The sequence below is a fragment of the Oncorhynchus tshawytscha genome, linkage group LG06 (assembly GCF_018296145.1).
Source record: "Oncorhynchus tshawytscha isolate Ot180627B linkage group LG06, Otsh_v2.0, whole genome shotgun sequence".
NCBI classification, from domain to species: Eukaryota; Metazoa; Chordata; class Actinopteri; order Salmoniformes; family Salmonidae; genus Oncorhynchus; species Oncorhynchus tshawytscha.
This window is the reverse complement of record NC_056434.1, coordinates 35,438,089-35,461,475: the sequence shown is the minus strand read 5'-3', so window position 1 is coordinate 35,461,475 and position 23,387 is coordinate 35,438,089. Positions and strand designations below refer to the sequence as shown.

The following is a 23,387-nucleotide window of genomic DNA, read 5'->3' as shown; positions in this document are numbered from 1 at the left end:
CATGGTTCATAAGCATTATTTATCATAGTAATTTTCATTCGCTGTGTGTAGAAATTCTCCTTCGCATCTGTGGGAAGAAAACGATGTCGATGGTTGTCGTGTCTATTAAGTCTATTTCTATGTTCCAATGCCGCTTTCAAGTGATAGTTGGAACTAGGAAACTCGGAAATAGCTAACTGTTTGTAGTTATATACATGGGTTTTCTACAAATCAGCAAGTCGGACATTACCGAGTTTCCTAGTTCCGAATAGTACATGAACACGACACAAGCTCTCCTCTCTCTTCATTGAATGTCGCTTAGTTGGGATTGATGTCACTGGCGGAGGGGTTGTTTTGTTCAGGACGGGACAGACATTTGTTCAGAATTAGGCAGAGAGAGAGAGTAGACCTGATGTGCGCTCAGTTCGCTGAACGTTTGCTACGTTACGGAACGGTTTGAACTGAACGACACGTTCCACAAAATGTTATTGTACGTTCTTGAACAAACTGAGGTACGTTTGCTCTCGTTCTGTGCGTGTGGCTTGAACCAATGAGTGACGTATTTGAAGAGCAGTGGACAAGCTGACAGCGCCCCCCTTCCCGTTTCAACTGGTCGTTCAGTACAGTACTGTTTCCGTTCAATTGAACGTTCCAGAACGTAAAAGCGTAGTTACTGAACGCAGCCCTTCAGACATTTGCTAGTGTTGTTGAGAGAAAGCGAGGAATGTTGAAATATTTCGTTCGATGGACAAACTGAAAAGGCAGAACATATAGTTCGAATAGCTTGCCTCATCGAAGTAAAGTATCGAGCTAGCCAAGGAATAACGTTACAAAAATGTCTTCGCCAAGTCCAGGCAAGAGGCGAATGGATACCGACGTGGTGAAACTGTATCCTTTTCTGAGCAAAAACAACAGACAGGCAAAACAATCTTTTTCGTCTTTAGCTAATCATAAATTGTAGTGACAACTATCTACAACTTTTGTAATTACTTGTATTGGTTATTGATGACACAAATAACTAGCTAATACAGTATGTTGTGTAAGCGAACAATAACGGCTGTTGTTGGGTTTTATGACAACAAAAGTAGGAAACATTTAGTTCTGATCAGGCATCACACGATTCGTTTCAGTTAGCAATAGCTGGGTCAGATCTAGGCTAAATATTTCACCCTCAATAATATATGCTATATAGTTGTTTGCTCAGATCAGAAAACTTCCCAAATGTCGTCCAATACCTGTAGTTATCATTTATCAAGCTAATTAGCGTGCTTAATGTTAGTGATGCTTTCATCAACCCTTGGTTGTTTTCCACAAACCCTGATTTATTTTATGGAACACATAGCTAGCTAGCTGTATCTCTTGAACGACGATGACTAGAAAAGCTAAACAATGACGATGGCCTTGTAGGCACCATTTTCTGCGTGCAATCGGTCGTCCGTCCTTTTACTGGCCTTTCTTTCCCATCTAAGCTATTTCGCTTGCTATTATATCTCGACCTTGTGAAGTCATTCACGTTGACACTCCTGCTGTTATAACGTTAGCTGCATGATTAACCATCAGTAATATTGCATCGCTCTCTTGTTTACAAATCGTTTACATGTCCCCTTGCCTTGTCAAGTTTGCCAGTGTTTTTGTTTTTAACCATTTTGATTTTCCAACCTTGAGTCATGTGGAAATTATGTACTATAATAATGGGGAAATGTTTGTGTTAAATGTATTTCCATCCTAAAGTAGTACATGTTGTAACTATGTTTTGCATTTCCCCAACGCTAACTACGATGTAATGGTATCAAGTTGAATTCCGAATTTTATCAAAGTTCTCATTGGCGCTAGTTAACGTTTATTGTATTTTTTTGTATTTAACAAAATCTTATTTACAATGACGGCCATGTTCCGGGGCAGAACGCCAGATTACCTTGTCAGCTCGGGGATTCGATCTAGCAACCTTTCGGTTACTGGCCCAATGCTCTAACCACTAAGCTAACGCTACCTGCCGCACCAAATTGTAGCCCTTTACACCAAATGATCAGATTGTAGATGGACATTATAGTTTTTTATCTAGCGCTTAGTTTGTGAAATTTGCCTAAAAGGTTAGGTTTAGACAGCGTGAGTTGAATTGTTTTGTTTTTGTGCTCCTGTAGCGACAGCTAGCGCCCTGATTGGTCAGCCTGTTACTATCCGGAAACTGTTAGGGGGCGGGACTAGATAAACGGCTGCTCGAGTGACAACAAATGGGTGGTGCTATCGGGCTCCTTGCTCCCCTCCTCCCATTGACGTTGACAATTAAAATGGTTCAAATAAAATTATATTTGTCACGTACACGAGTTTAGCAGATGTTAATGCTTGTGCTTCTTGTTCAGACAGGGCAGCAATATCTAACAAGTAATGTCTAACAATTTCACAACAAATACCTAATACACACAAGTCTTAGTAAAGGAATGGAATTAAGAATATATAAATATATGGAAGAGCAATTGTCATAGATTGAGATACAGTAGATGGTATAGAATACAGTATATACTTGGATTTTATCAACCGATTATGATTTTTCAACACCAATACCGATTATTGGAGGGCCAAAAAAATCAATTAATCGGCAGATTTTAAAAATATATATTTGATTTATTTGTAATAATGACAATTACAAAAATACTGAATGAACACTTATTTTAACTTAATATAATACATCATTAAAATCAGTTTAGCCTCAAATAAATAATGAAACATGTTCAATTTGATTTAAATAATGCAAAAACAAAGTGTTGGAGAAGAAAGTAAAAGTGCAATATGTGCTATGTAAGAAAGCTAATGTTTAAGTTCCTTGCTCAGAACATGAGAACATATGAAAGCTGGTGGTTCCTTTTAACATGAGTCTTCAATATTCCCAGGTAAGAAGTTTTAGGTTGTAGTTATTATAGGAATTATAGGACTATTTCTCTCTATACCATTTTGTATTTCATTAACCTTTGACTATTTAATGTTCTTATAGGCACTTTAGTATTGCCAGTGTAACAGTATAGCTTCTGTCCCTCTCCTCGCTCCTACCTGGGCTCGAACCATGAACACATCGACAACAGCCACCCTCGAAGCAGCGTTACCCATTGCTCCACAAAAGCCTCGGCCCTTGCAGAGCAAGGGGAACAACCACTCCAAGTCTCAGAGCGAGTGACGTTTGAAACGCTATTAGCGCGCACCCCGCTAACTAGCTAGCAATTTCACATCGGTTACACCAGCCTAATCTCGGGAATTGATAGGCTTGAAGTCATAAACAACTGCTGGCAAACGCATGAAAGTGCTGTTTGAATGAATGCTTACAAGCCTGCTGGTGACTGAGCAATGGTAGGCAGACTGCTCTATCAAATCATAGACTTCGTTATAACATGATAACACACAGAAATATAAGCCTTAGGTCCTTAATATGGTCGAATCTGGAAACTATCATCTCGAAAACAAGACATTTATTCTTTCAGTGAAATATGGAACCGTATTTTATCTAACGGGTGACATCCATAAGTCTAAATATTCCTGTAACATTGCACAACCTTCAATGTCATAATTACGTAAAATTCTGGCATATTAGGCGGCCCAAACTGTTGCATATTCACTGACTGCGTGCAATGAACACAAGAGAAGTGATACAATTTCACCTGGTTAATATTGCCTGCTAACCTGGATTTCTTTTAGCTAAATATGCAGGTTTAAAAATATATACTTCTGTGTATTGATTTTAAGAAAGGCATTGATGTTTATGGTTAGGTACACATTGGAGCAACGATACGCACCGCATCGATTATATGCAACGCAGGACATGCTAGATAAACTAGTAATATCATCAACCATGTGTAGTTAACTAGTGATTATGATTGATTGATAGTTTTTTATAAGATAAGTTTAATGCTAGTTAGCAACTTACCTTGGTTTCTTACTGCATTCGTGTGACAGGCAGGCTCCTTGTGGAGTGCAATATAATCAGGTAGTTAGAGCGTTGGACTAGTTAACTGTAAGGTTGCAAGATTGAATCCCCCGAGTTGACAAGGTAAAAATATGTCGTTCTGCCCCTGAACGAGGCAGTTAACCCACCATTCCTAGGCCGTCATTGAAAATAAGAATGTGTTCTTAACTGACTTGCCTCGTTAAATAACGTTTAAATAAAGGTGCAACATTTTTATTTTATTTTTTAAATCGGCCAAATCGGTGTCCAAAAATACCGATTTCCGATTGTTATGAAAACTTGAAATCGGCCCTAACTAATCGGCCACTCTAGTATATACATCACATGTATTTGTCACATGTGCTGAATACAACAGGTGTAGTAGACCTTAGTGAAATGCTTATTTACAAGACCTTAACCAACAATGCAGTTTTAAGAAAATATGTACAAAAATATATTTAAAAAAGTAAGAGATAGGAATAACAAATAATTAAAGAGCAACAGCAAATAACAATAGCAGGGCTATATACATGGGGTACCGTGTGGTGAGATATGAGATGAGTAATGCAAGATTTGTAAACATTATTAAAGTGACTAGTGTTCCATTTATTCATTTACACAGATTTCAAGTCTGTGTATGTAGGCTGCAGCCTCTCTGTGCTGGTAATGGCTATTTAACAGTCTGTTGGCCTTGAGATAGAAGCTGTTTTTCAGTCTCTCGGTCCCAGCTTTGATGCACCTGTACAGTTTTGAGAATGACACATATTAATTTTAACAAAGTCTGCTGCCTCAGTTTGTATGATGGCAATTTGCATACACTCCAGAATGTTATGGAGAGTGATCAGATGAATTGCAATTAATTGCAAAGTCCCTCTTTGCCACGCAAATGAACTGAATCCCCCAAAATTTCAGCCCTGCCACAAAAGGACCAGCTGGCATGTCAGTAATTCTCTCGTTAACACAGGTGAGAGTGTTGACGAGGACAAGGCTGGAGATCACTCTGTCATGCTGATTGAGTTCCAATAACAGACTGGAACCTTCAAAACGAGGGTGGTGCTTGGAATCATTGTTCTTCTTCTGTCAATCATGGTTACCTGCAAGGAAACGTGCCGTCATCATTGCTTTGCACAAAAAGGGCTTCACAGGCAAGGATATTGCTGCCAGTATGATTGCACTTAAATCAACCATTTATCGGATCTTCAAGGAGAGCGGTTCAATTGTTGTGAAGAAGGCTTCAGGGCGCCCAAGAAAGTCCAGCAAGCGCCAGGACCGTCTCCTAAAGTTGATTCAGTTGCGGGATCGGGGAACCACCAGAACAGAGCTTGCTCAGGAATGGCAGCAGGCAGGTGTGAGTGCATCTGCACGCACAGTGAGGCAAAGACTTTTTGAGGATGTCCTGGTGTCAAGAAGGGCAGCAAAGAAGCCACTTCTCTCCAGGAAAAACATCAGGGACAGACTGATATTCTGCAAAAGGTACAGGGATTGGCCTGCTGAGGACTGGGGTAAAGTCATTTTCTCTGATGAATCCCTTTCCCGATTGTTAGGGGCATCCGGAAAAAAGCTTGTCCGGAGAAGACAAGGTGAGCGCTACCATCAGTCCTGTGTCATGCCAACAGTAAAGCATCCTGAGACCATTCATGTGTGGGGTTGCTTCTCAGCCAAGGGAGTGGGCTCACTCACAATTTTGCAGCCATGAAGCCATGAGTGGGCTCACAAGAACACAGCCATGAATAAAGAATGGTACCAACACATCCTTCGAGAGCAACTTCTCCCAACCATCCAGGAACATTTTGGTGACGATTAATGCCTTTTCCAGCATGATGGAGCACCTTGCCATAAGGCAAAAGGGAGTACAGGAGGGGGCTGAGCATGCACCCTTGTGGGGCCCTAGTGTTGAGGATCAGCGAAGTGGAGGTGTTGTTTCCTACCTTCACCACCTGGGGGCGGCCACAGGGCAAGGTTTAGATCCAGGTCCTCGAGCTTAATGATGAGCTTGGAGGGTACTATGGTGTTGAATGCTGAGCTATAGTCAATGAACAGCATTCTTACATAGGTATTCCTCTTGCCCAGATGGGATAGGGCAGTGTGATGGCGATTGCATCGTCTGTGGACATATTGGGGCGATAAGCAAATTGGAGTGGGTGACCGGTAAGGTGGAGGTGATATGATCCTTGACTAGTCTCTCAAAGCACTTCATGATGATAGAAGTGAGTGCTACGGGGCGGGGCGATAGTCATTTAGTTCAGTTACCTTTCCATTCTTGGGAACAGGGACAATGGTTAAGGTATAGGTTTAGGGTATGGGCGTCCAAAGAACCCCGGACAGCACTGACCTACACTAAACCCTGCTTCCACAGGGAGCGGATGGGGGGCTTGGAATAGACAGGCCTAGCTACTGACTTCCTATGAAAACAATCCGTTGGAGATGATTCAGTGTGCATGTCAAGGTTTTGGAGAAAACATTAGATTTTGTTGTTGCAAACGGTTGGTGTCTTTTGGATAATAAGCACTGTAGGGTTTAAAGATATCTAGTAACCTAATCTCTCATGACGGTGTGTGTGTTTTCTGATGTCTACTCACTCTATAGGTCAGGATAGACTACCTGCTAAATACACCTGGGAAAACATGCACAATGACATTTCCCCTCTTTAGTAAAGCTATTGCATCCTCCTCCCACCCCCCTAACATACTGTCTGTTTTGAAATCAATGCATGGATATCATGAGTAATTGCTGCCTTCCTGGGCAGTTCTCTCAAGACATTAATATGAATTGCATAAATAAATAATGAACAGTACAGTAGGCTAAACATCAAATGAGCAGTGGCCTATTGAGTGCCATCGCTGTGAGGAACATGAATGTGTTGGAGAGGGAGAGATACTTTCATGATTGTGTGTCATCTTGAGATGTTTGTTTTTTGTCTTAGCATGTTTTGTGTCTGTGTGTGTGTGCGCGTGCATGCACGTGTGTACTTGTGGGTTTATACACGTGTGGGTGTTCCTGAAGTTTAAGTGGGGGCTGGGTATTGTGGTAAATCTGTCCTTTCTTTGTGCCTGCCAAATCCGCATAGTCTGTTGTCTCTGGCACTTGATCTTGTATATTAGTATGTGAAGCCTCTGCTCTCTTATCTGATAAGAGAACATTGTAAAGCCTGGTAGAAAAACCTGTACACAGTAAATCCAGTGTTTTTAGCCCAGCACCAGTGGAGAAATGTGGGCTGTGCATGATATACTATATACACAAAATTATGTGGACGCCCCTTCAAATTAGTGGATTTGGCTATTTCAGCCACACCTGTTGCTGACAAGTGTATCAAATTGAGCACACAGCCATGCAAGCTCCATAGACAAGCATTGGCAGTAGAATGGCCTTACTGAAGAGCTCAGTGACTTTCAACGTGACACCGTCATAGGATGCCACCTTTCCAACAAGTCAGTTCATCAACTTTCTGCCCTGCCAGAGCTGCCCCAGTCAACTGTAAGTGCTGTTATTGTGAAGTGGAAACATGTAGGAGCAACAACGGCTCAGTTGCAAAGTGGTAGGCTACAAGCTCACAGAATGGGACCGCCGAGTGCTGTAACGCGTAGAAATGGACTGTCCTCGGTTGCAACACTCACTACCCAGTTCCAAACTGCCTCTGGAAGCAACGTCAGCACAATAATTGTTCGTCGGGAGCTTCATGAAATGTGTTTCCATGGTCGAGCAGCCGCACACAAGCTTACGGTCACTATGCACAATACGTCGGCTGGAGTGGTGTAAAGCTCACTGCCTTTGGACTCTGAAGCAGTGGAAACGCGTTCTCTGGAGTGATGAATCACGCTTCACCATCTGGCAGTCCAATGGACAAATCTGGGTTTGGCGGACGCCAGAAGAATGCTACCTGCCCGAATCATAGTGCCAACTGTAATGTTTGGTGGAGGAGGAATAATAGTCTGGGGCTGTTTTTCATGGTTCGGACTAGGCCCCTTCGTTCCAGTGAAGGCAAATCTTAACACTACAGTATACAATGACATTCTAGACGATTTGGTGCTTCCAACTTTGTGACAACAGTTTGGGAAAGGCCTTTTCCTGTTTCAGCATGACAATGCCCTGTGCACAAAGCAAGGTCCATACAGAAATGTTTTGTTGAGATCGGTGTGGAAGAACTTGACTGGCCTGCACAGAACCCCATCGAACACCTTTGGGATGAATTGGAACACTGACTGCGAGCCAGGCCTAATCTCCCAACATCAGTGCCTGACCTCACTAATGCTTTTGTGGCTGAATGGAAGCAAGTCCCCGCAGCAATGTTCCAACATCTAGTGGAAAGCATTCCCAGAAGAGGGGAGGGTGTTATAGCAGCAAAAGTGGGACCAACTCCACATTAATGCCCATGAATTTGGAAAGAGATGTTCGACGAGCAGGTGTCCACATGTAGTGTATACCAGCCACTCAGTGTGAGGGCATGTCTTTTGTTTACTCCAGGCAGCAGAGGAACAGGTAAATGTAGAGTATGCTCAATGTAGAACACATGACTGTTTGTCATGATGACCTCTGGGGACTGGTTCCATTTCAGGCCCTAGTCCCTTCCCTTTGTACCTACGGACTATTTCAGTGTTTGGTATTGTCTGTGTGCACGCATCAGCCCTGGGCCCTAGGGGAAAGACAAGACAGAGATGCATTGTAGCCAGCCTTATTTATAGGTCCTGTCTGTTGTAGGTCACAGTCACTGCTGACTGCCGTGATCCCATCCTTTAGTCTAGGCCAGTGTTCTTCAATCCTGCTCCTGTTCAGTTGTTCCTAAACCCAATAAAAAAAACAATTTTCTTGATGTTGTGACTTAAGCCTAGCTGCAAACCAAGACAGACTGAACATAATAGATAGATAAACCAACAAATACATGGCTGACAGCTGCATAGGAGCGACTCTGACGTTGGGGGGGGGGGCAGTTTTTGCTACCGGGGTCCGGGAGCATGCCCCCAGATTTTTTGTTGTTGAAAAACAGGTTTTAAATGCAAATTTCTAGTGACGTTTGAGTAAAGGATATAGACAAATCTGGACTTACAAATGGGCAACTTTACAAGGCTAAGGGGGGCCTTGCAGAGGGGTACTTACTCTGATTACAGTCCAATCAGTCTTAGGGCCATGGCCGTTCATACTGTACTGAATGCCAGTGTGACTATTACTGTGGATATATTTCATTAAATTAATTATCTCCAAGATGTTTTGAGTGGACAGGCAGTCGTTGATGCAGAAAGAGAAGAATAAGATCAGGGTTGAGGGACATCAGGGATAGAAAACCTACAAGGGGTGGCCAAAAATGGAAACAAATAATGGAAAAGAAGATGACAATTGGGTGACTAATCATGCACTTTCAGGTGAGGGCATTGTTGTCTTTCATTCATCCAGGTTCATCCATTGTTTAGGTCCCCCACCTGTACCTTTTTAACACACAGTAGAGGGGGAGATTTGAAACAGTCTTCAGATAGGCTTTAGGAAGATAAGTTTGACTAATTAACAAGAATAGCAGAACGGCAAATGTAAATCAGCTTTCAGAGAATTAATTTAAAATTGTTTGCGTTAGGGCATGGCTGTGCATGCTTCTTATCCACAGAGGCCCAGTGTGGGTGCAGGGTTGTGTTCTAACCAAGCATTAACACACCTGATTAAACTAATCATGTCTTGATTGAAGTCGATGATTCGTTGATTAATAGAGTCAGGTGTGCACTGGTTGGCAAGAATAATAGCCAAAGTCCACATTTTTCTGTGGATACGATTGGACACCCCGCTGTTATGAGTGCTACATCTGTGATGAATAGCAATGATCAGTTTATCAGGGGCGATAATAGGATCAAATATTGCATGAGAAATGTCAGTTTGGAAATGAATTAAAATGTATTATTTAAGAGGTGGACTCATTTGGAACACCCAGGGACCTTTAAAGGGTACACTTGGTAACCCATTAAGCCCACTCCAGACTTTTCACACATTTTCATCAAATATTTGTATGTCTTTTGTAAGTAAATTTGTAAGTAAAGTAAACTTCATATGAGATATTATTATTTCATTTGCTCTCCACTTTCCTTACAAACATTTCTATATGTTAGAAATATCTAAACCTATATTTTGTTGGGCTTACCCTACTGGTGCTCTACATACTGTATGGTTTGAAACTTAATGTAATATTTCCAACTTATGATAGTTGTCATACTGTAATAATAACCAGCAACAAACTGTTTTAATTTGAAAGAAGTTAGGCATGAAATGTCAAACAGAAATGATTGTCTCCACTCTACACAAAATAAAATAATGGCTGCCATTCTCCTGCATGAAGCTAACACATGCAATACACCCTCTAGACTTAAGATGCTGTCATTACATCAGAGATCAGATTGATTGACACTATGACTAATCACCAGTCTCTGAACTCTATGCGCTTGAAGAGGTACTTCTCACTATCCTGCCATGACCCTATGATGGAGACTAAGATAGTATGTAGCTAGCAAGTATTCTTGGCTTCAAAACTTTCACTATCAGTTTATCACACAGCCAGAACTATCCAAACCAAATAGTATTTGTCACATGCTTCGTAAACAGCAGGAGTTGACTAACAGTGAAATGCTTAATTACGGGCCCTTCCCAACAATGCACAGAGAAAAATATTTTTTTATTGCTCACTCTAATTCATGCTGATACATTTTTAAAATAATCCATAGGCCTAATGGACACATGCTCAAACTTGTACACTTTTGATAGACTTAGAGACGACTGAATATTAGTCTATGCCACTCTGACATTTCTCATCCTAATATTTATATATTACATAATTCCATTATTTTACTTTTAGGTTTGTGTGTATTGTTAGATATTACTCCACTGTTGGAGCTAGAAACGCAAGTAATTCGCTACACCTGCAATAACATCTGCTAAACATGTGTATGTGACCAATAAAATGTGATTTGATGGGGAAAGCTGTAGTTGTATCTTTATTAATGTAAAGATATAAATGAATCGTATTATTGTATGTAGTAGAAAGCGATGGGTTACAAGAAGCCTACATAACAACCCATAAAGTGACATTTTACATTCATATGTGGCCAGTTATGTAAACTTTAACATTGATTTATCCTGCAATAGATGTTGTTCAATTGGTAACTTACATTTTGTTCTTCTTCTAATCTAAAAGTCTAACTGAATGTAATCAGATTACGTTAATGAGTTTGGTTCATCCAAAAGTTACATTACTGATTACAATTTTGGACAGGTAACTAGTAACTTTAACAGATAACATTTAGAAAGTTACCTACCCAACCCTGGTGATGAGTCAAAAGAGTTCATGCAAAAGGTGGTTGATGCAGATAGTCCGGGTAGCTATTTGGTTAAATATTTAGTCTTATGACTTGGGGGTAGAAGCTGTTCAGGGTCCTGCTGGTTCCAGACTTTGGTACCTCTTACTGTGTGTTAGCAGAGAGAACCGTCTATGACTTGGGTGGCTGGAGTCTTTAAAAAAAAATGTATGGCCTTCCTCTGACGCAGCCTGCTATAGAGGTCCTGGATGGCAGGGAGCTCGGCCTGATGCATTGTCATACCAAGCGGTGAAGCTTCCTACCATCCAGGACCTCTATACCAGACGGTGTCAGAGAAAGGCCCTAAAAATTGTCAAAGACTCCATCCACCCCAGTCATAGACTGTTCTCTCTGCTACCGCACGGCAAGTGGTACCGGAGTGACAAGTCTAGGTCCATGAGGCTTCTAAATAGCTTCTACCCCCACGCCATAAGACTCTTGAACACCTAATCAAATGGCTACCCAGACTATTTGCATTGCTCCCCCCCTTTTACACAGCTGCTACTCTCTGTTGTTATCTATGCATAGTCACTTCAATAACTCTACCTACATGTACACATTACCCCAACTAACCGGTGCCCCCTGCACATTGACTGTACCGGTACCCCCCCTGTATATAGTCTCGCTATTGTTATTTTACTACTGCTCTTTAATTACCTGTTACTTTTATTTCTTATTGTTATCTGTATTTTTGTTTTAAACTGCATTGTTGGTTAAGGGCTCATAAGTAAGCATTTAACTGTAAGGTCTACTACACCTGTTGTATTCAGCACATGCGACTAATAAAGTTTGATTTGATACAGCCAGTCAAGACGGTCTATGTTACAGCTATAAAACTCTTGAGGGCCCGTGCCAAATTTTTTCAGCATCTTGAGGGTGAACAGACATTGTCTTGTCTTCTTCACAACTGTGTTGGTGTGTGAGGACCATGTTAATTCCTTAGTGATGTGGACACCAAGGATCTGAAGCTCTCGACTCGCTCCACTACAGCCCTGTCGATGTGGATGGGGTTGTGCTCGGCCCTCCTTTTCCTGTAGTCCACAATCAGCTCCTTTGTCTTGCTGACATGGAAGGAAAGGTTTTTGTCCTGGCGTCACTGACCTCCTCCCTATAGACTGTCTCATCTTCATTGGTGATCAGGCCTATCACTGTCGTGTCATCAGCAAACTTAATGATCGTGTTGGAGTTGTGTGCGGCCACGGAGTTGTGGGTGAACAGGGAGTATAGGGGACTAAGCACGCACTCCTGATGCCCCCCGTGTCATTTAGACAGGTTACCTTGGCGTTCTTGGGCTCATGGACTATAGTGGTCTGCTTGAAACATGTTACAGACTGGGTTAGGGCAAATGTCAGTGAAGACACTTGCCAGCTGGTCAGCGCTTGCTCTGAGTACCCGTCCTGGTAATGCCCCGCTGCCTTGTGAAAGTTAACCTGTTTAATGGTCTTAGTCGCATCGACTACGTCTGGAAAAGTTGGTGCGCTCATGCATGGATCAGTGTTGCTTGCATTCTATGCTCGCATTGATGCATTTAGCTCGTCTGCTAGGCTTGCGTCACTGGGCAGCTTGCGGCTGGGTTTCCATTTTGTAATCCGTGAGTTTGCAAACCCTGCCACATCAGACGGGGTTCGCACAAGGTGCTTAAAGTACTTGAATTTGGCACTCTAAAATCAAGTTGGTACAAGAAAAATACTTGAATTAAAATGAGAGGAGAACAGATAATGATCAAATATGTTTATGAAAACGTATTGGTCTTGCAAATGTAATTTCTAGGCAGACAACTGAGTTTTATTTCCTCACGTGTTTCACACTGTGGTTTCCGGGCAAGCTCGCTCATTCCACCCACACTGCCACTCAGCCAGGCAGGTATCGAACTGACTGATTAGGTGCTGCCAAACCTCACATCAATAGCTAAAATGTAGATTCAATCCTGCCTTTTGTACATATTTAATTAAAAAAAATATATATTTTATTTCAGTTCATGAAACATGATTACATTTGATATTTTTGTTCAGTATAGTTTACCCACCTTTTTACCACTACATCACTGAACCCAACCATCCCACACCGCATAAGGTGCAGAAAAAACAACTTTGACATTGCGAGCATGAGTGAATTGGCCCTGAAGAGCCACATGAAAGGGGAAGGACACAGCACTGCATCCTGCGCTAGCGGCAGTTCTACATCAACTTTTTTCTCTGCAGCAACCTCCCAGAGTTTTTTTTTTGCCAATCACCTCAAGGAGCGCAAACGATATTCCGCTTTATCAAGCAGCAGCCATGCTCCTGCTGTTCTGGTGACTGTTCACATGCCGTTTTTTGTAGCTATGAAATAGTAGATGCCCAATAAAATCAGTCATTAAGCTGGAATTGTGTAGTAATGCTAATATGAAATGTGTTCACCAGTAGGCATGTACAAAATCTCTGCTCATCACTACTCAAATTACAACATCATCAGTACTGACTTAACACTCATGTATGTAGTAAAACCATTTATTATTGAGTAGAACTTGTCAGGTAGTGTTGAATACTAACTTGTTTTTTTCATAAGGTTGTGGCAATATACTGGCATCTGGTGGCGACTAGAAACAATTGCATAATATGAACTATTACAAATTGATAGTGTTTGAAAAAGTACTTGAATTTGACTTGCCACTGTTTGTACGAACCCTGGTCAGAGACGGCGTAGTAGGATTCAGTCTTAGTCCTGTACTGGTGCTTTGCCTGTTTGATGGCTCGTCGGAGGTTGTAGCGGGATTGCTTATAAACGTCCGGATTAGTGTCCCGGTCCTTGAAAGCGGCAGCTCTAGCCTTGAGCTCAGTATTATTTTTATTTTTTTCCACCTTTATTTAACCAGGTAGGCCAGTTGAGAACAAGTTCTTATTTACAACTGTGACCTGGCCAAGATAAAGCAAAGCAGTTGACAAAAACAACAACACAAGAGTTACACATGGGATAAACAAACGTACAGTCAATAACACAATAGAATAATCTATATACAGTGTGTGCAAATGTGCTGAAATAATTACAATTTAGCATTAACACTAGAGTGATGGATGTGCAGATGATGATGTGCAAGTAGAGATACTGGGGTGCAAAAGAGCAACAAAAAAAAGAACAGTATGGGGATGAGTTAAGGTGGGCTATTATTGATTCTGTCTCTCCGCAACAAAATCTACAGAGCTGAGATTGTTGTATGCCCCATATATATAGCATTCTGTTGGTGGCAAGAATTGTATGTAATCATTTAAATTGAAAAAGTCAAGTGTATGGAATTGGTACATCGAAAATCTCCTGCCATTTATTTTGCAACCCGGTCCATGAAAGCAGCAGCTTTAGCCTTTATCTCAGTGTGGATTTTGCCTGTAATCCATGGCTTCTGGTTGGGATAATTACGTACGGTCACTGTGGGGACGACGTCGTCGATGCAATTATTAAAGAAGCAGGTGACTGATGTGGTAAACTCCTCAATGTTATCGGATGAATCCAGGAACATTGTAATCTGTGCTAGTGAAACAACAGTCCTGTACCTTAGCATCCGCATCGGACCACTTCCATATTAAACGTGCCACTGGTACTTCCTTTTGGAGTTTTTGCTTGTAAGCAGGAATCAAGAGGATATAGTTTCTCAATATGTAGACTAGAATTAATTTGAGAAGCAATCACACTTCCCCCACTATTACCTCACACTGCAACTCCCATTCACTAAACCTTCTTTTAGCCAGGACAATGGCAACAATGGAGAAGAAACAAGATATACACAAAGCAAATGTTTTACTTTAACTATCAGCTAGCTACATGTGAATAATAATCTAGCTAGCCAGCTTGTTAAACAGGCTAAAATGACCTAAAACTAATGTTATGCAAGGTCAATTTTCCGTGGGTAGCTAGCTAGCAATTTAGCCCTATTGACATACTATGGACCCATTCACTAAACCTTCCAGTTAGGACAATGGCAACAGAGACAAAATAAAATACACACAAAGCAAATATTTGACTTCATAACTATCAACTATGTCCTCCATGGCTCCTATGCCCTTGGTGGTTGATACAGAAATGAATGAGATTAAATAAAAACTGAAGTAAAATCTTCTTCATGTGGACTGGAGTGGCGAGTTAGATCTCTAAACATATGTTATCTAGCTATCTCTATGGCCCTATTCCCATTACGAGATATGAAGGAGCGGAGTTGCAGAAGAGAATTCTACTTTTTAATTCACATTAAAGCCTTGCCTTTCGTTGGTCAACACAACAGTCTTGGTCTGCAGCTCAAATTGACCATAAATATCGCAGTAGGCACTAGCCAGCACAAACTATTCAACAATGACAAACTTTTCTTCTGAAACATATTACATTATTAAATAATGCAACCAAACCATATTACGCTATTGAATAATGCAGCAATTCACAAGCATGTATGTGCAGTCAATTAAAGGGTTTATCTTCTCATCTGTAGGCTACACTCATTACATTTTAGCTTCAAGACAAAAGCAAAGAGTTGCTGTAACAGCATGTCTTCATCAAGTAACGTTAGCCTATAAGAAATGACAGATTAACCCTTTCACATGCATGTACAAGTATAGCACCTTACAACATTACAACAAACCAGGCTTAATTTTTATCAATATCATGCAAATCATTACGTGGTTAAAGCAAAATGCGACTAAAAATGTGTGTATAAGGGAATTCACCGCGACCAAGCTTTTTATTTGAAAGCCCATACCTGCCACCCAATTTTTAAATGTATTTTTACTGAACTGCCACATGATTTGTCAATGTACACATTTAGTCTGTGCTTCAGTCTGATCAACTGTAGCCTACTGATAACATCCACAGCTGCAGGTAGCCTAGAGAAGCCTATGCGCTCTGATCCCATCTGGGCCTGGGGAAACGTAATGTCATGTTTTTGTAGCCTAAGCTATGAATTTCTAGCCTAAAATAGGCACATTTATTTGTGTTATAAGAATTTGATCAAATTTGATGTATATTCACACTGATGGCTAGGCCACCTACAGCTTTATATAAAAAATGATTGACTGGAATTAATAAATTAACACAGTAGTGATGACATACTGTATGAGTATCTTTTTAATTGCAGATGCAAAGTCCTACGCAATGCCTTTGCAATACAGCGAGCTCGGCCCTGTTCTTTTTTTTGTTGTCCAATCACATTTGTCTGTTTTTGGGTAAAGGGTTTTAATGTTTTCATCCTCCCTAGGGTAGGGGTTTTTCTAGGTGTAAAAATAAATAAATAATCATATGGCCTGATTTAGAAAAATAATCTTGTCCCATCAAAGCCCATATAAAACTGTTTTTTTATTTTTACAGCTGATTTATTACCATGTAATTCGCTACAACTAGGGTGGGAGTTGGTTAGGTTAGCCCCCAGGAAAACAATTCATACACTCCAGGACCTGTGGTGCCACATCTGAAATGACCAAACAATGTTATAAAACATATCCTGTTTTACATGTTTTTGGTAGTGGGATGGGTTTCCATAGTTTTACATGGCTCAGTGCATCTGGTAGCTACTGTGACAATTTCTGTGTGTGTGTGTGAGAGAGAGAGAACCTCATGTTGTTAGACCCAACTGTCCCAGGTGGAAATGAAACAGACTTCTAGAGCCATAGTAGTTTCTCATCTCCGTGACAACCCTAACACACACGCAACACACTGTTGTTGCGCTGGATGAGAGAACCACAGAGATGAACTACTATCAACCCAGGAGCTGTCTGTCACTAAACAAACTCCCACTGTTGTCCACCAGACACTCCTTTAGCCCTCCTCCTCTCCGTTTTAGGAAAGTGTTTCATTCTCTAAGCATCCTTTTGTACCTTGTGGCATGATCCAGAAGTTAAGTTGTGTCGTGCTTTGTTGAGCTTATTTGCTGTAGAAATATAGAAAAGACACCTCATGTGTGATGGATGGGTCTAGATGTCATTGGTGTCCAGTCGTATCCACACTGAGGGCCAGTGCATCTGGCAGCTACTGTGACAATTTCGGAATGTAACACGCTGTTGCTGCAATTTCAGATAAAAACTCAATAAAACAAGTCTCAAATATTAGGAAAATGTCTACATTTCAGCTCTGCTATTACTATTTATACTACAGGAGTGTTTGATCAATGAGACAATTGTGTTTGCCCTGATTCAAGGGGGGCAACTGTCAGGTGAATGTTGTCCTCTGCCCCCGGAAGTAGGGGTTGAGAAGTAGCAAGTAAGCAAGTTTACAATCGAGTAATAAGTGTAGCCGTCTTTAATTTTACGAAATGTTTAGTAAGTTTGGAGAGTCTCACTCTCTTTATTTTCTTCTCTCCCATTCTTTTCCCTCCCACAGCCTCATCTCGTTCACCCAGGTGAACTTGAACATTGGCCAACTGAACTGTCTCAATTCATTGGTCAAAACAATACAGGGCACAGGTGTCAGAATGTGGAAGGTGTTTCCATCCATAGACCCTGGTGACTGATGCCCAGCATGTAGCTCCACAGCGGGGGTCCTCATCAGGCCAGAGCATTGTCTCCCAGAGGCCTAGACTAGTTGATGGGACACTGGTGCTTTCCTATTGTTTTGGTTCCTATTCTCCCAAGAAGAGAAGCTGATACCCACATTTGGTTAGTTCTGGGTAGAGCCTGAGGGTGTTTGGTCATTCTGGTTATTGTGTGAAGTTGGGCTATTTCTGGTTATAATATGACATTGTTTGTTATAAGAGAGTGAGGTAACGTATTAGTTATTTGTGTGGTTAGTTTTGGTTAGGGTAAGTGTTTGTGTGTTGGCTGAGTCTGATCACTACATTATTGATCAGACACCACGGCTGGCATTATCAATCCTATGTTTGACCTTAGCCCAGAGTATCTCTCTCTCACACACACACTGGTTCTACTGACCTCAGACCAGGGCTGAGTCCCAAATGGCACTCTATTTATTGCACTACTTTTGATCAATACCGTTTGGGACGGAGCCCAGTTCACCCAACTAGTTGGATTCTGATTGTGGCTCATTTTAATTGGCTTGTTTTACTTTCATTTAAAATGTGTGTTGTTTGTACTGTAGCCTTCTCGTTAGTCACGTTCAGTCGTGTCTTTTCCTTAACAAGTGCTCAGCATCGAGAGCAAGCATGAGGTAACCATCCTCAGCGGACTCAATGAGTTTGTGGTCAAGTTCTACGGCCCACAAGGAAGTAAGTGTTTTCATAAACAGCCTAATGACTTCCGCTGGTTTCTCACTGGGCTCATTGTATCTATGCAAAGATCTGTATGGTAGGCTATATGGAGGCAATCTTCCTCCCTGTGTGTGTGTGTGTGTGTGTGTGTGTGTGTTTCTAATCAAATGTTGTTTTTTAGCACCGTATGAAGGAGGTGTATGGAAGGTGCGAGTAGACTTACCAGACAAATACCCCTTCAAGTCTCCATCTATAGGTACAGTATCAAAAATGCATCTGTCAACAATCTCTATGTAATAGAAACTAATAACATAACTGGTTAAAGCATTGTGGAAATTACAATAACACAGGTTTTCTATGAAAACTAACTTTATTGTTCTCCTCACAGGATTCATTAATAAAATCTTTCATCCCAACATTGATGAAGCGTAAGTTCATTTTGATGATATCGTTTTAGTAGTTTGCAACTAATGTACGGTATGTTGACGTATAGGCCTGGACAATCTTATCAGTTATACATCATGTTTGTTATATCACAAAATGCTGCTCACAATTCTGTTTATTTTCTGCTCTCTCATCTCCCCTCTCCTTCAGGTCAGGGACTGTGTGTCTAGATGTCATCAACCAGACGTGGACAGCCCTATATGGTGAGTAACAGTTCAGAATTGATTTCAAAATGGACACAATGGACATGCTACCACTTCAGTTTGGAAATGTTTGAAACTCACTGAATGGTTTGTTCCATGACATGGGTACATACTGTACCCTTTCTCTATGATCATGTCTGGGCTGGTGGCTGCTGGAAGCAGCTGTGAGGAGCTGACATAAGAGCGACCGACTAGGAAAACAGGTCTACAATGTCTCAACTTAGTGTTTATAAGGCTTTTATATGGCTCGCCTTGTGAATAGCTGAGCATGATTGCCATACAGAAGTTCCTATCATTGAAAACTGAACTAGCAATTTAACCGTACAAGGAATTGACCTTGTTACTGTGATTTGAACTCTTGTTTCAACGATTAGGAACACTGTGTCAGTGGGACATACCAGACGTGGCATTATAATGTCTTTTTTAGCAGGGTTTTAACATGACTGAAACAGATCACCCGTTCTGGTTTGAGTTGTTGGCCCATTCACTGCTTGTAGCAGATAGGCTGTTGTATTGATGGTGAGAGCTGAACAGAGACCTAGTAGTCATTTGTCATGACAGGACTGGATATGAAATGCAAAATTGTGAGGCCAACTAACCTCCAAATGAAATACTTGTGATGTGGCGGGGTTGTTTTGCAGTTCAACTTGTACGGTTGTACTAATTGTGCAATTAGTTGTGCAATTAGTACAGCTCATTGAGTGTTTACCTTGAGTCAAAGGTTGCACATTAGCACCTCTTTAACCCCCATAATGTAAAACACTGGTCGTCCCTCCTCCCCTTGCAGACCTGACCAACATCTTTGAGTCATTCCTGCCCCAGCTGTTGGCCTACCCCAACCCCATCGACCCTCTCAACGGAGACGCTGCCGCCATGTACCTGCATCGGCCAGAGGACTACAAACACAAGATCAAAGGTGAGGCACACACATATACATATACATACACACACACACACACACATATATACATACTGTATATAAATACACATGCATACTGTATACACACATATACATACTGTATATACATACACACACACACACACACACACACACACGATCGACTGTCTGACTCTTTTCCTTCTCTCTGTTCCAGAGTATCTCCAAAAGTATGCGACAGAGGAGGCTCTAAAGGAGCAGGAGGAGGGAGGTGACTCCTCGTCTGAGAGTTCCATGTCTGACTTCTCTGAGGATGAGGCTCAGGACATGGAGTTGTAGTGAAGGGCTGGCAACCGCCCTCCCCTCAACCACACGGACTATCATTTCCTAAAGAGCAGAAGCAAACTATTATATTCATATTTAAACAAGGCAATTGTTTTATTACTAAACAAACAATGATTTTTATGGATTATATGTATGAGAAGTGGCGGTGTGAAATGTCAGTCTCCCCCTCGTCTAGGTATTCTTTATTACTTACCCATAGCCCTCTACCAACACCACCCCACCCACATTATTACCCCCTCCTACCCAGAAAGGAGTGCAGCATTCCCATGATCCTAGATGCCCTCCTGCGGTCTGGATGATATTCTGATTAACCCAACCATGATGGAACCGACGATAGGGTGAGAGCAGAGCATCATGGGAAGACAAGACTGTCAGACTGTCATTGTCATGACGGAGACAGGGATGGAATGTTTACTCAGTACCCCCTCCCCACCACAGTTTAGATTTTTAATTCTCAGAATTGTTCTGTATTTGGTGAGTGAAACACTGTTTCATCAGTTACAGCTTTTTTTTCCCTCCCCATGCTCTACCAGAAGCTCTGTCTCTAGTGCATGGCCCCCTCTCTCTGGAGTTATTACCACAATGAGGAATTACACCATTTCGAAAGTCATTTTCTGCCTTCCTTTGGATGGGGTTGGAAGCTACCATCAGGAACAGGATCATTCCTTCCTGAGGATCAGTTGGTGGGTTTCATCCAGATCCACCTCTCCAATATGGCTGTTGTTGACCCATCTTTCAGGCCTTGCCCCAGAGGCCAGTATGCAAGCCTATCAACCCACCACACCCTGGTTGTCATAGAAACTGTTCTGTAAACACGCCTTTCACCCCGTAGACAGGAGCACCAGCTCACCAACCAAAGACAACCTACCACACCACTTAACACCTGAGAGAGAGAGAGTGTGTGTGAGAGAGAGAGAACCTCATATTGTTAGATCCAACTGACCCAGGTGGAAATGAAACAGACTTCTAGAGCCATAGTAGTTTCTCATCTCCGTGACAACCCTAACACACACAGCATGACACATTTTTGTTGCTCTGGATGAGAGAACCACAGAGATGAACTACTATCAACCCAGGAGCTGTCTGTCACTAAACAAACTCCCACTGTTGTCCACCAGACACTCCTTTAGCCCTCCTCCTCTCCGTTTTAGGAAAGTGTTTCATTCTCTAAGCATCCTTTTGTACCTTGTGGCATGATCCAGAAGTTAAGTTGTGTAGTGCTTTGTTGAGCTTATTTGCTGTAGAAATATAGAAAAGACACCTCATGTGTGATGGATGGGTCTAGATGTCAGCGGTGTCCAGTCGTATCCACACTGAGGGCCAGTGCATGACCAGGCTTCATTCCATCCAAGCACTAACACACCTGTTTGGACTTCTCTCAGTCTTTATGGAAGACTATGATTAGTTGAATCAGGTGTGTTGGTTGGTACAGGAGCCACATCACTGGCCCTCTGTAGATAAAACTGGACTGCCCTGATCTAGGGGTTGGATTGGGTTGTTGTGTGGGACTGGGCTGGGAGGTGTTGAGGGGTACCTGGGGACTTGTTGGGTGTAGGGGAATTTTGCCTATTGCTTGTGTTCAACTATAATAGGTATTTGACTTGCGTAGTGCTAGTTAATGTGCCAGATGGTGAATCCTATTATAATCTATGGTTTTATTCCTTCTATAGCAAGCTAGTTTCAAAGCGAATTGTCCTGTAAAGGTGAAGCATTTAGTTTTAATTAGATTAGTTTTTTTCTTCTCCTGATTTGAATCTGATCCTCCAAAGGAATGTTGCATCTCTGTATCCTTTCTCTTATGCAAATGGTCTCTTCTGTCTGCACTGTCAGTGTGCAAGTGAACTTATCTAGCCTGGGTGTCTGGCTGTTTCTGCTGTGGCCAACTCCTTTGTTCACTGTTGTGACGTGATGTTGGGCTTAAGCAGAAACACTGTCTGGCACCCAGGCTAGATGAGTACAGCTACATACCCAGACTGGCAAGCAGTGTTTTGGGTTTTTCAAACTTTGATCTCTAACTCAGCAGCACCACATTGGGAGTGCTCCAGGATTCTCCTCTCCTACTATTGTGTTCATGGAGAGGTTGGTCAAGGCTCATCAACTTACACAGGGTGTCCCATTCATGCCACAGTACAGTACATGGGCCCAATCATATCCCCAGATTGGTGTGCTTAATCCTATGATATTCTATAGGGCACATTCTAAATGAGACTTTCAGATAGAAATGCAATGTGAATGGGTGTCTGTTCCACACAATAGAGGATATTGTCCATTCTGTACATGACAGATCTACCTATGATTTTCTAAACATTGTGCATCAATTCAATATGCTACTAGTGACATGTACAGTAACTGAAAAGAGTTGGGGTCCTAAACTTTAGGAGCCGGGTGTTTATTACTGCCATAATAATGTGGACCCTTTGCTCAAAGCAGATGTCATAATGCTTCAAAACACTGCCGTAAAGCCTGTTACAGGGGGGTGTACTGGCCTCTTGTCCCAGGTCACATAAGACGAGATGTCATCTGTATTTCTTTAAGAAAACTCATCATAGCTTTCATTGGGGACATCCTAGTCATACACAAGAATTGAATCACAATTGATTTAATCCCTTTGTTTTCATTTTCACAAAATGCAACAACTGTCAAATGTATAATAATATAGTTAACATAATTTGAAGTATTAGGGTGCAGGGTGACGTTACAGATGACAGAACAGGCCCCACACCGCAGTCCCACATGACGGTGAAGCTATTGTTGATATTTGTCTGTAATTTGTCTTTTGCCTCCATTAAACTAAGAACAGGAGAGTCGATGAGACAGGAAAATTGCATTTCTTTGAGAAATTAATGCATTGAAAAACATGCACTGTCTGTACTGACATGGGAAAGCCTCAGCATTGAGATGGTTCAAGTTAGCATTAGCATCCTAATACATTATGAGTGTAGTTTTAGCATTATGCCAACTGTGTCTCAATAACATGGGCACCAGACACTGTGGTGTATTGTAATGGTTACCACAAGAGAACAGCCATAGTGTGTAACTATGTTGGCTATTAGCAAATTGAGCATAATTTGAGGAAAAACATGTATTCTACACATTCAACTTGGCACAAAAGCAGAACAACGAACATCTG

The 23,387-nt window shown here is 41.6% G+C and overlaps 1 protein-coding gene across 1 annotated transcript; it reads left to right on the top strand.

Moving 5' to 3' along the window:
• The first annotated feature begins 338 nt into the window (after positions 1-338).
• LOC112252483 (ubiquitin-conjugating enzyme E2 H) lies at positions 339-23,064 on the top strand. Its single transcript, XM_024423732.2, has 7 exons — positions 339-867; positions 18,330-18,406; positions 18,570-18,644; positions 18,777-18,816; positions 18,983-19,035; positions 19,823-19,951; positions 20,130-23,064. The coding sequence occupies exons 1-7, from the start codon at positions 815-817 to the stop codon at positions 20,249-20,251; spliced, it is 549 nt and encodes a 182-aa protein (XP_024279500.1). The 5' UTR covers positions 339-814; the 3' UTR covers positions 20,252-23,064.
• Positions 23,065-23,387: the final 323 nt, after the last annotated feature.

Bases quoted from the DNA above. Each gene is read 5' to 3' on its own strand.
- LOC112252483 (XM_024423732.2), top strand. From the start codon at position 815: ATGTCTTCGCCAAGTCCAGGCAAGAGGCGAATGGATACCGACGTGGTG. The intron at 18,407-18,569 runs GTAAGTGTTTTC...GTTGTTTTTTAG, and splicing joins GTTCTACGGCCCACAAGGAA to CACCGTATGAAGGAGGTGTA. The intron at 18,645-18,776 runs GTACAGTATCAA...TTCTCCTCACAG, and splicing joins CTTCAAGTCTCCATCTATAG to GATTCATTAATAAAATCTTT.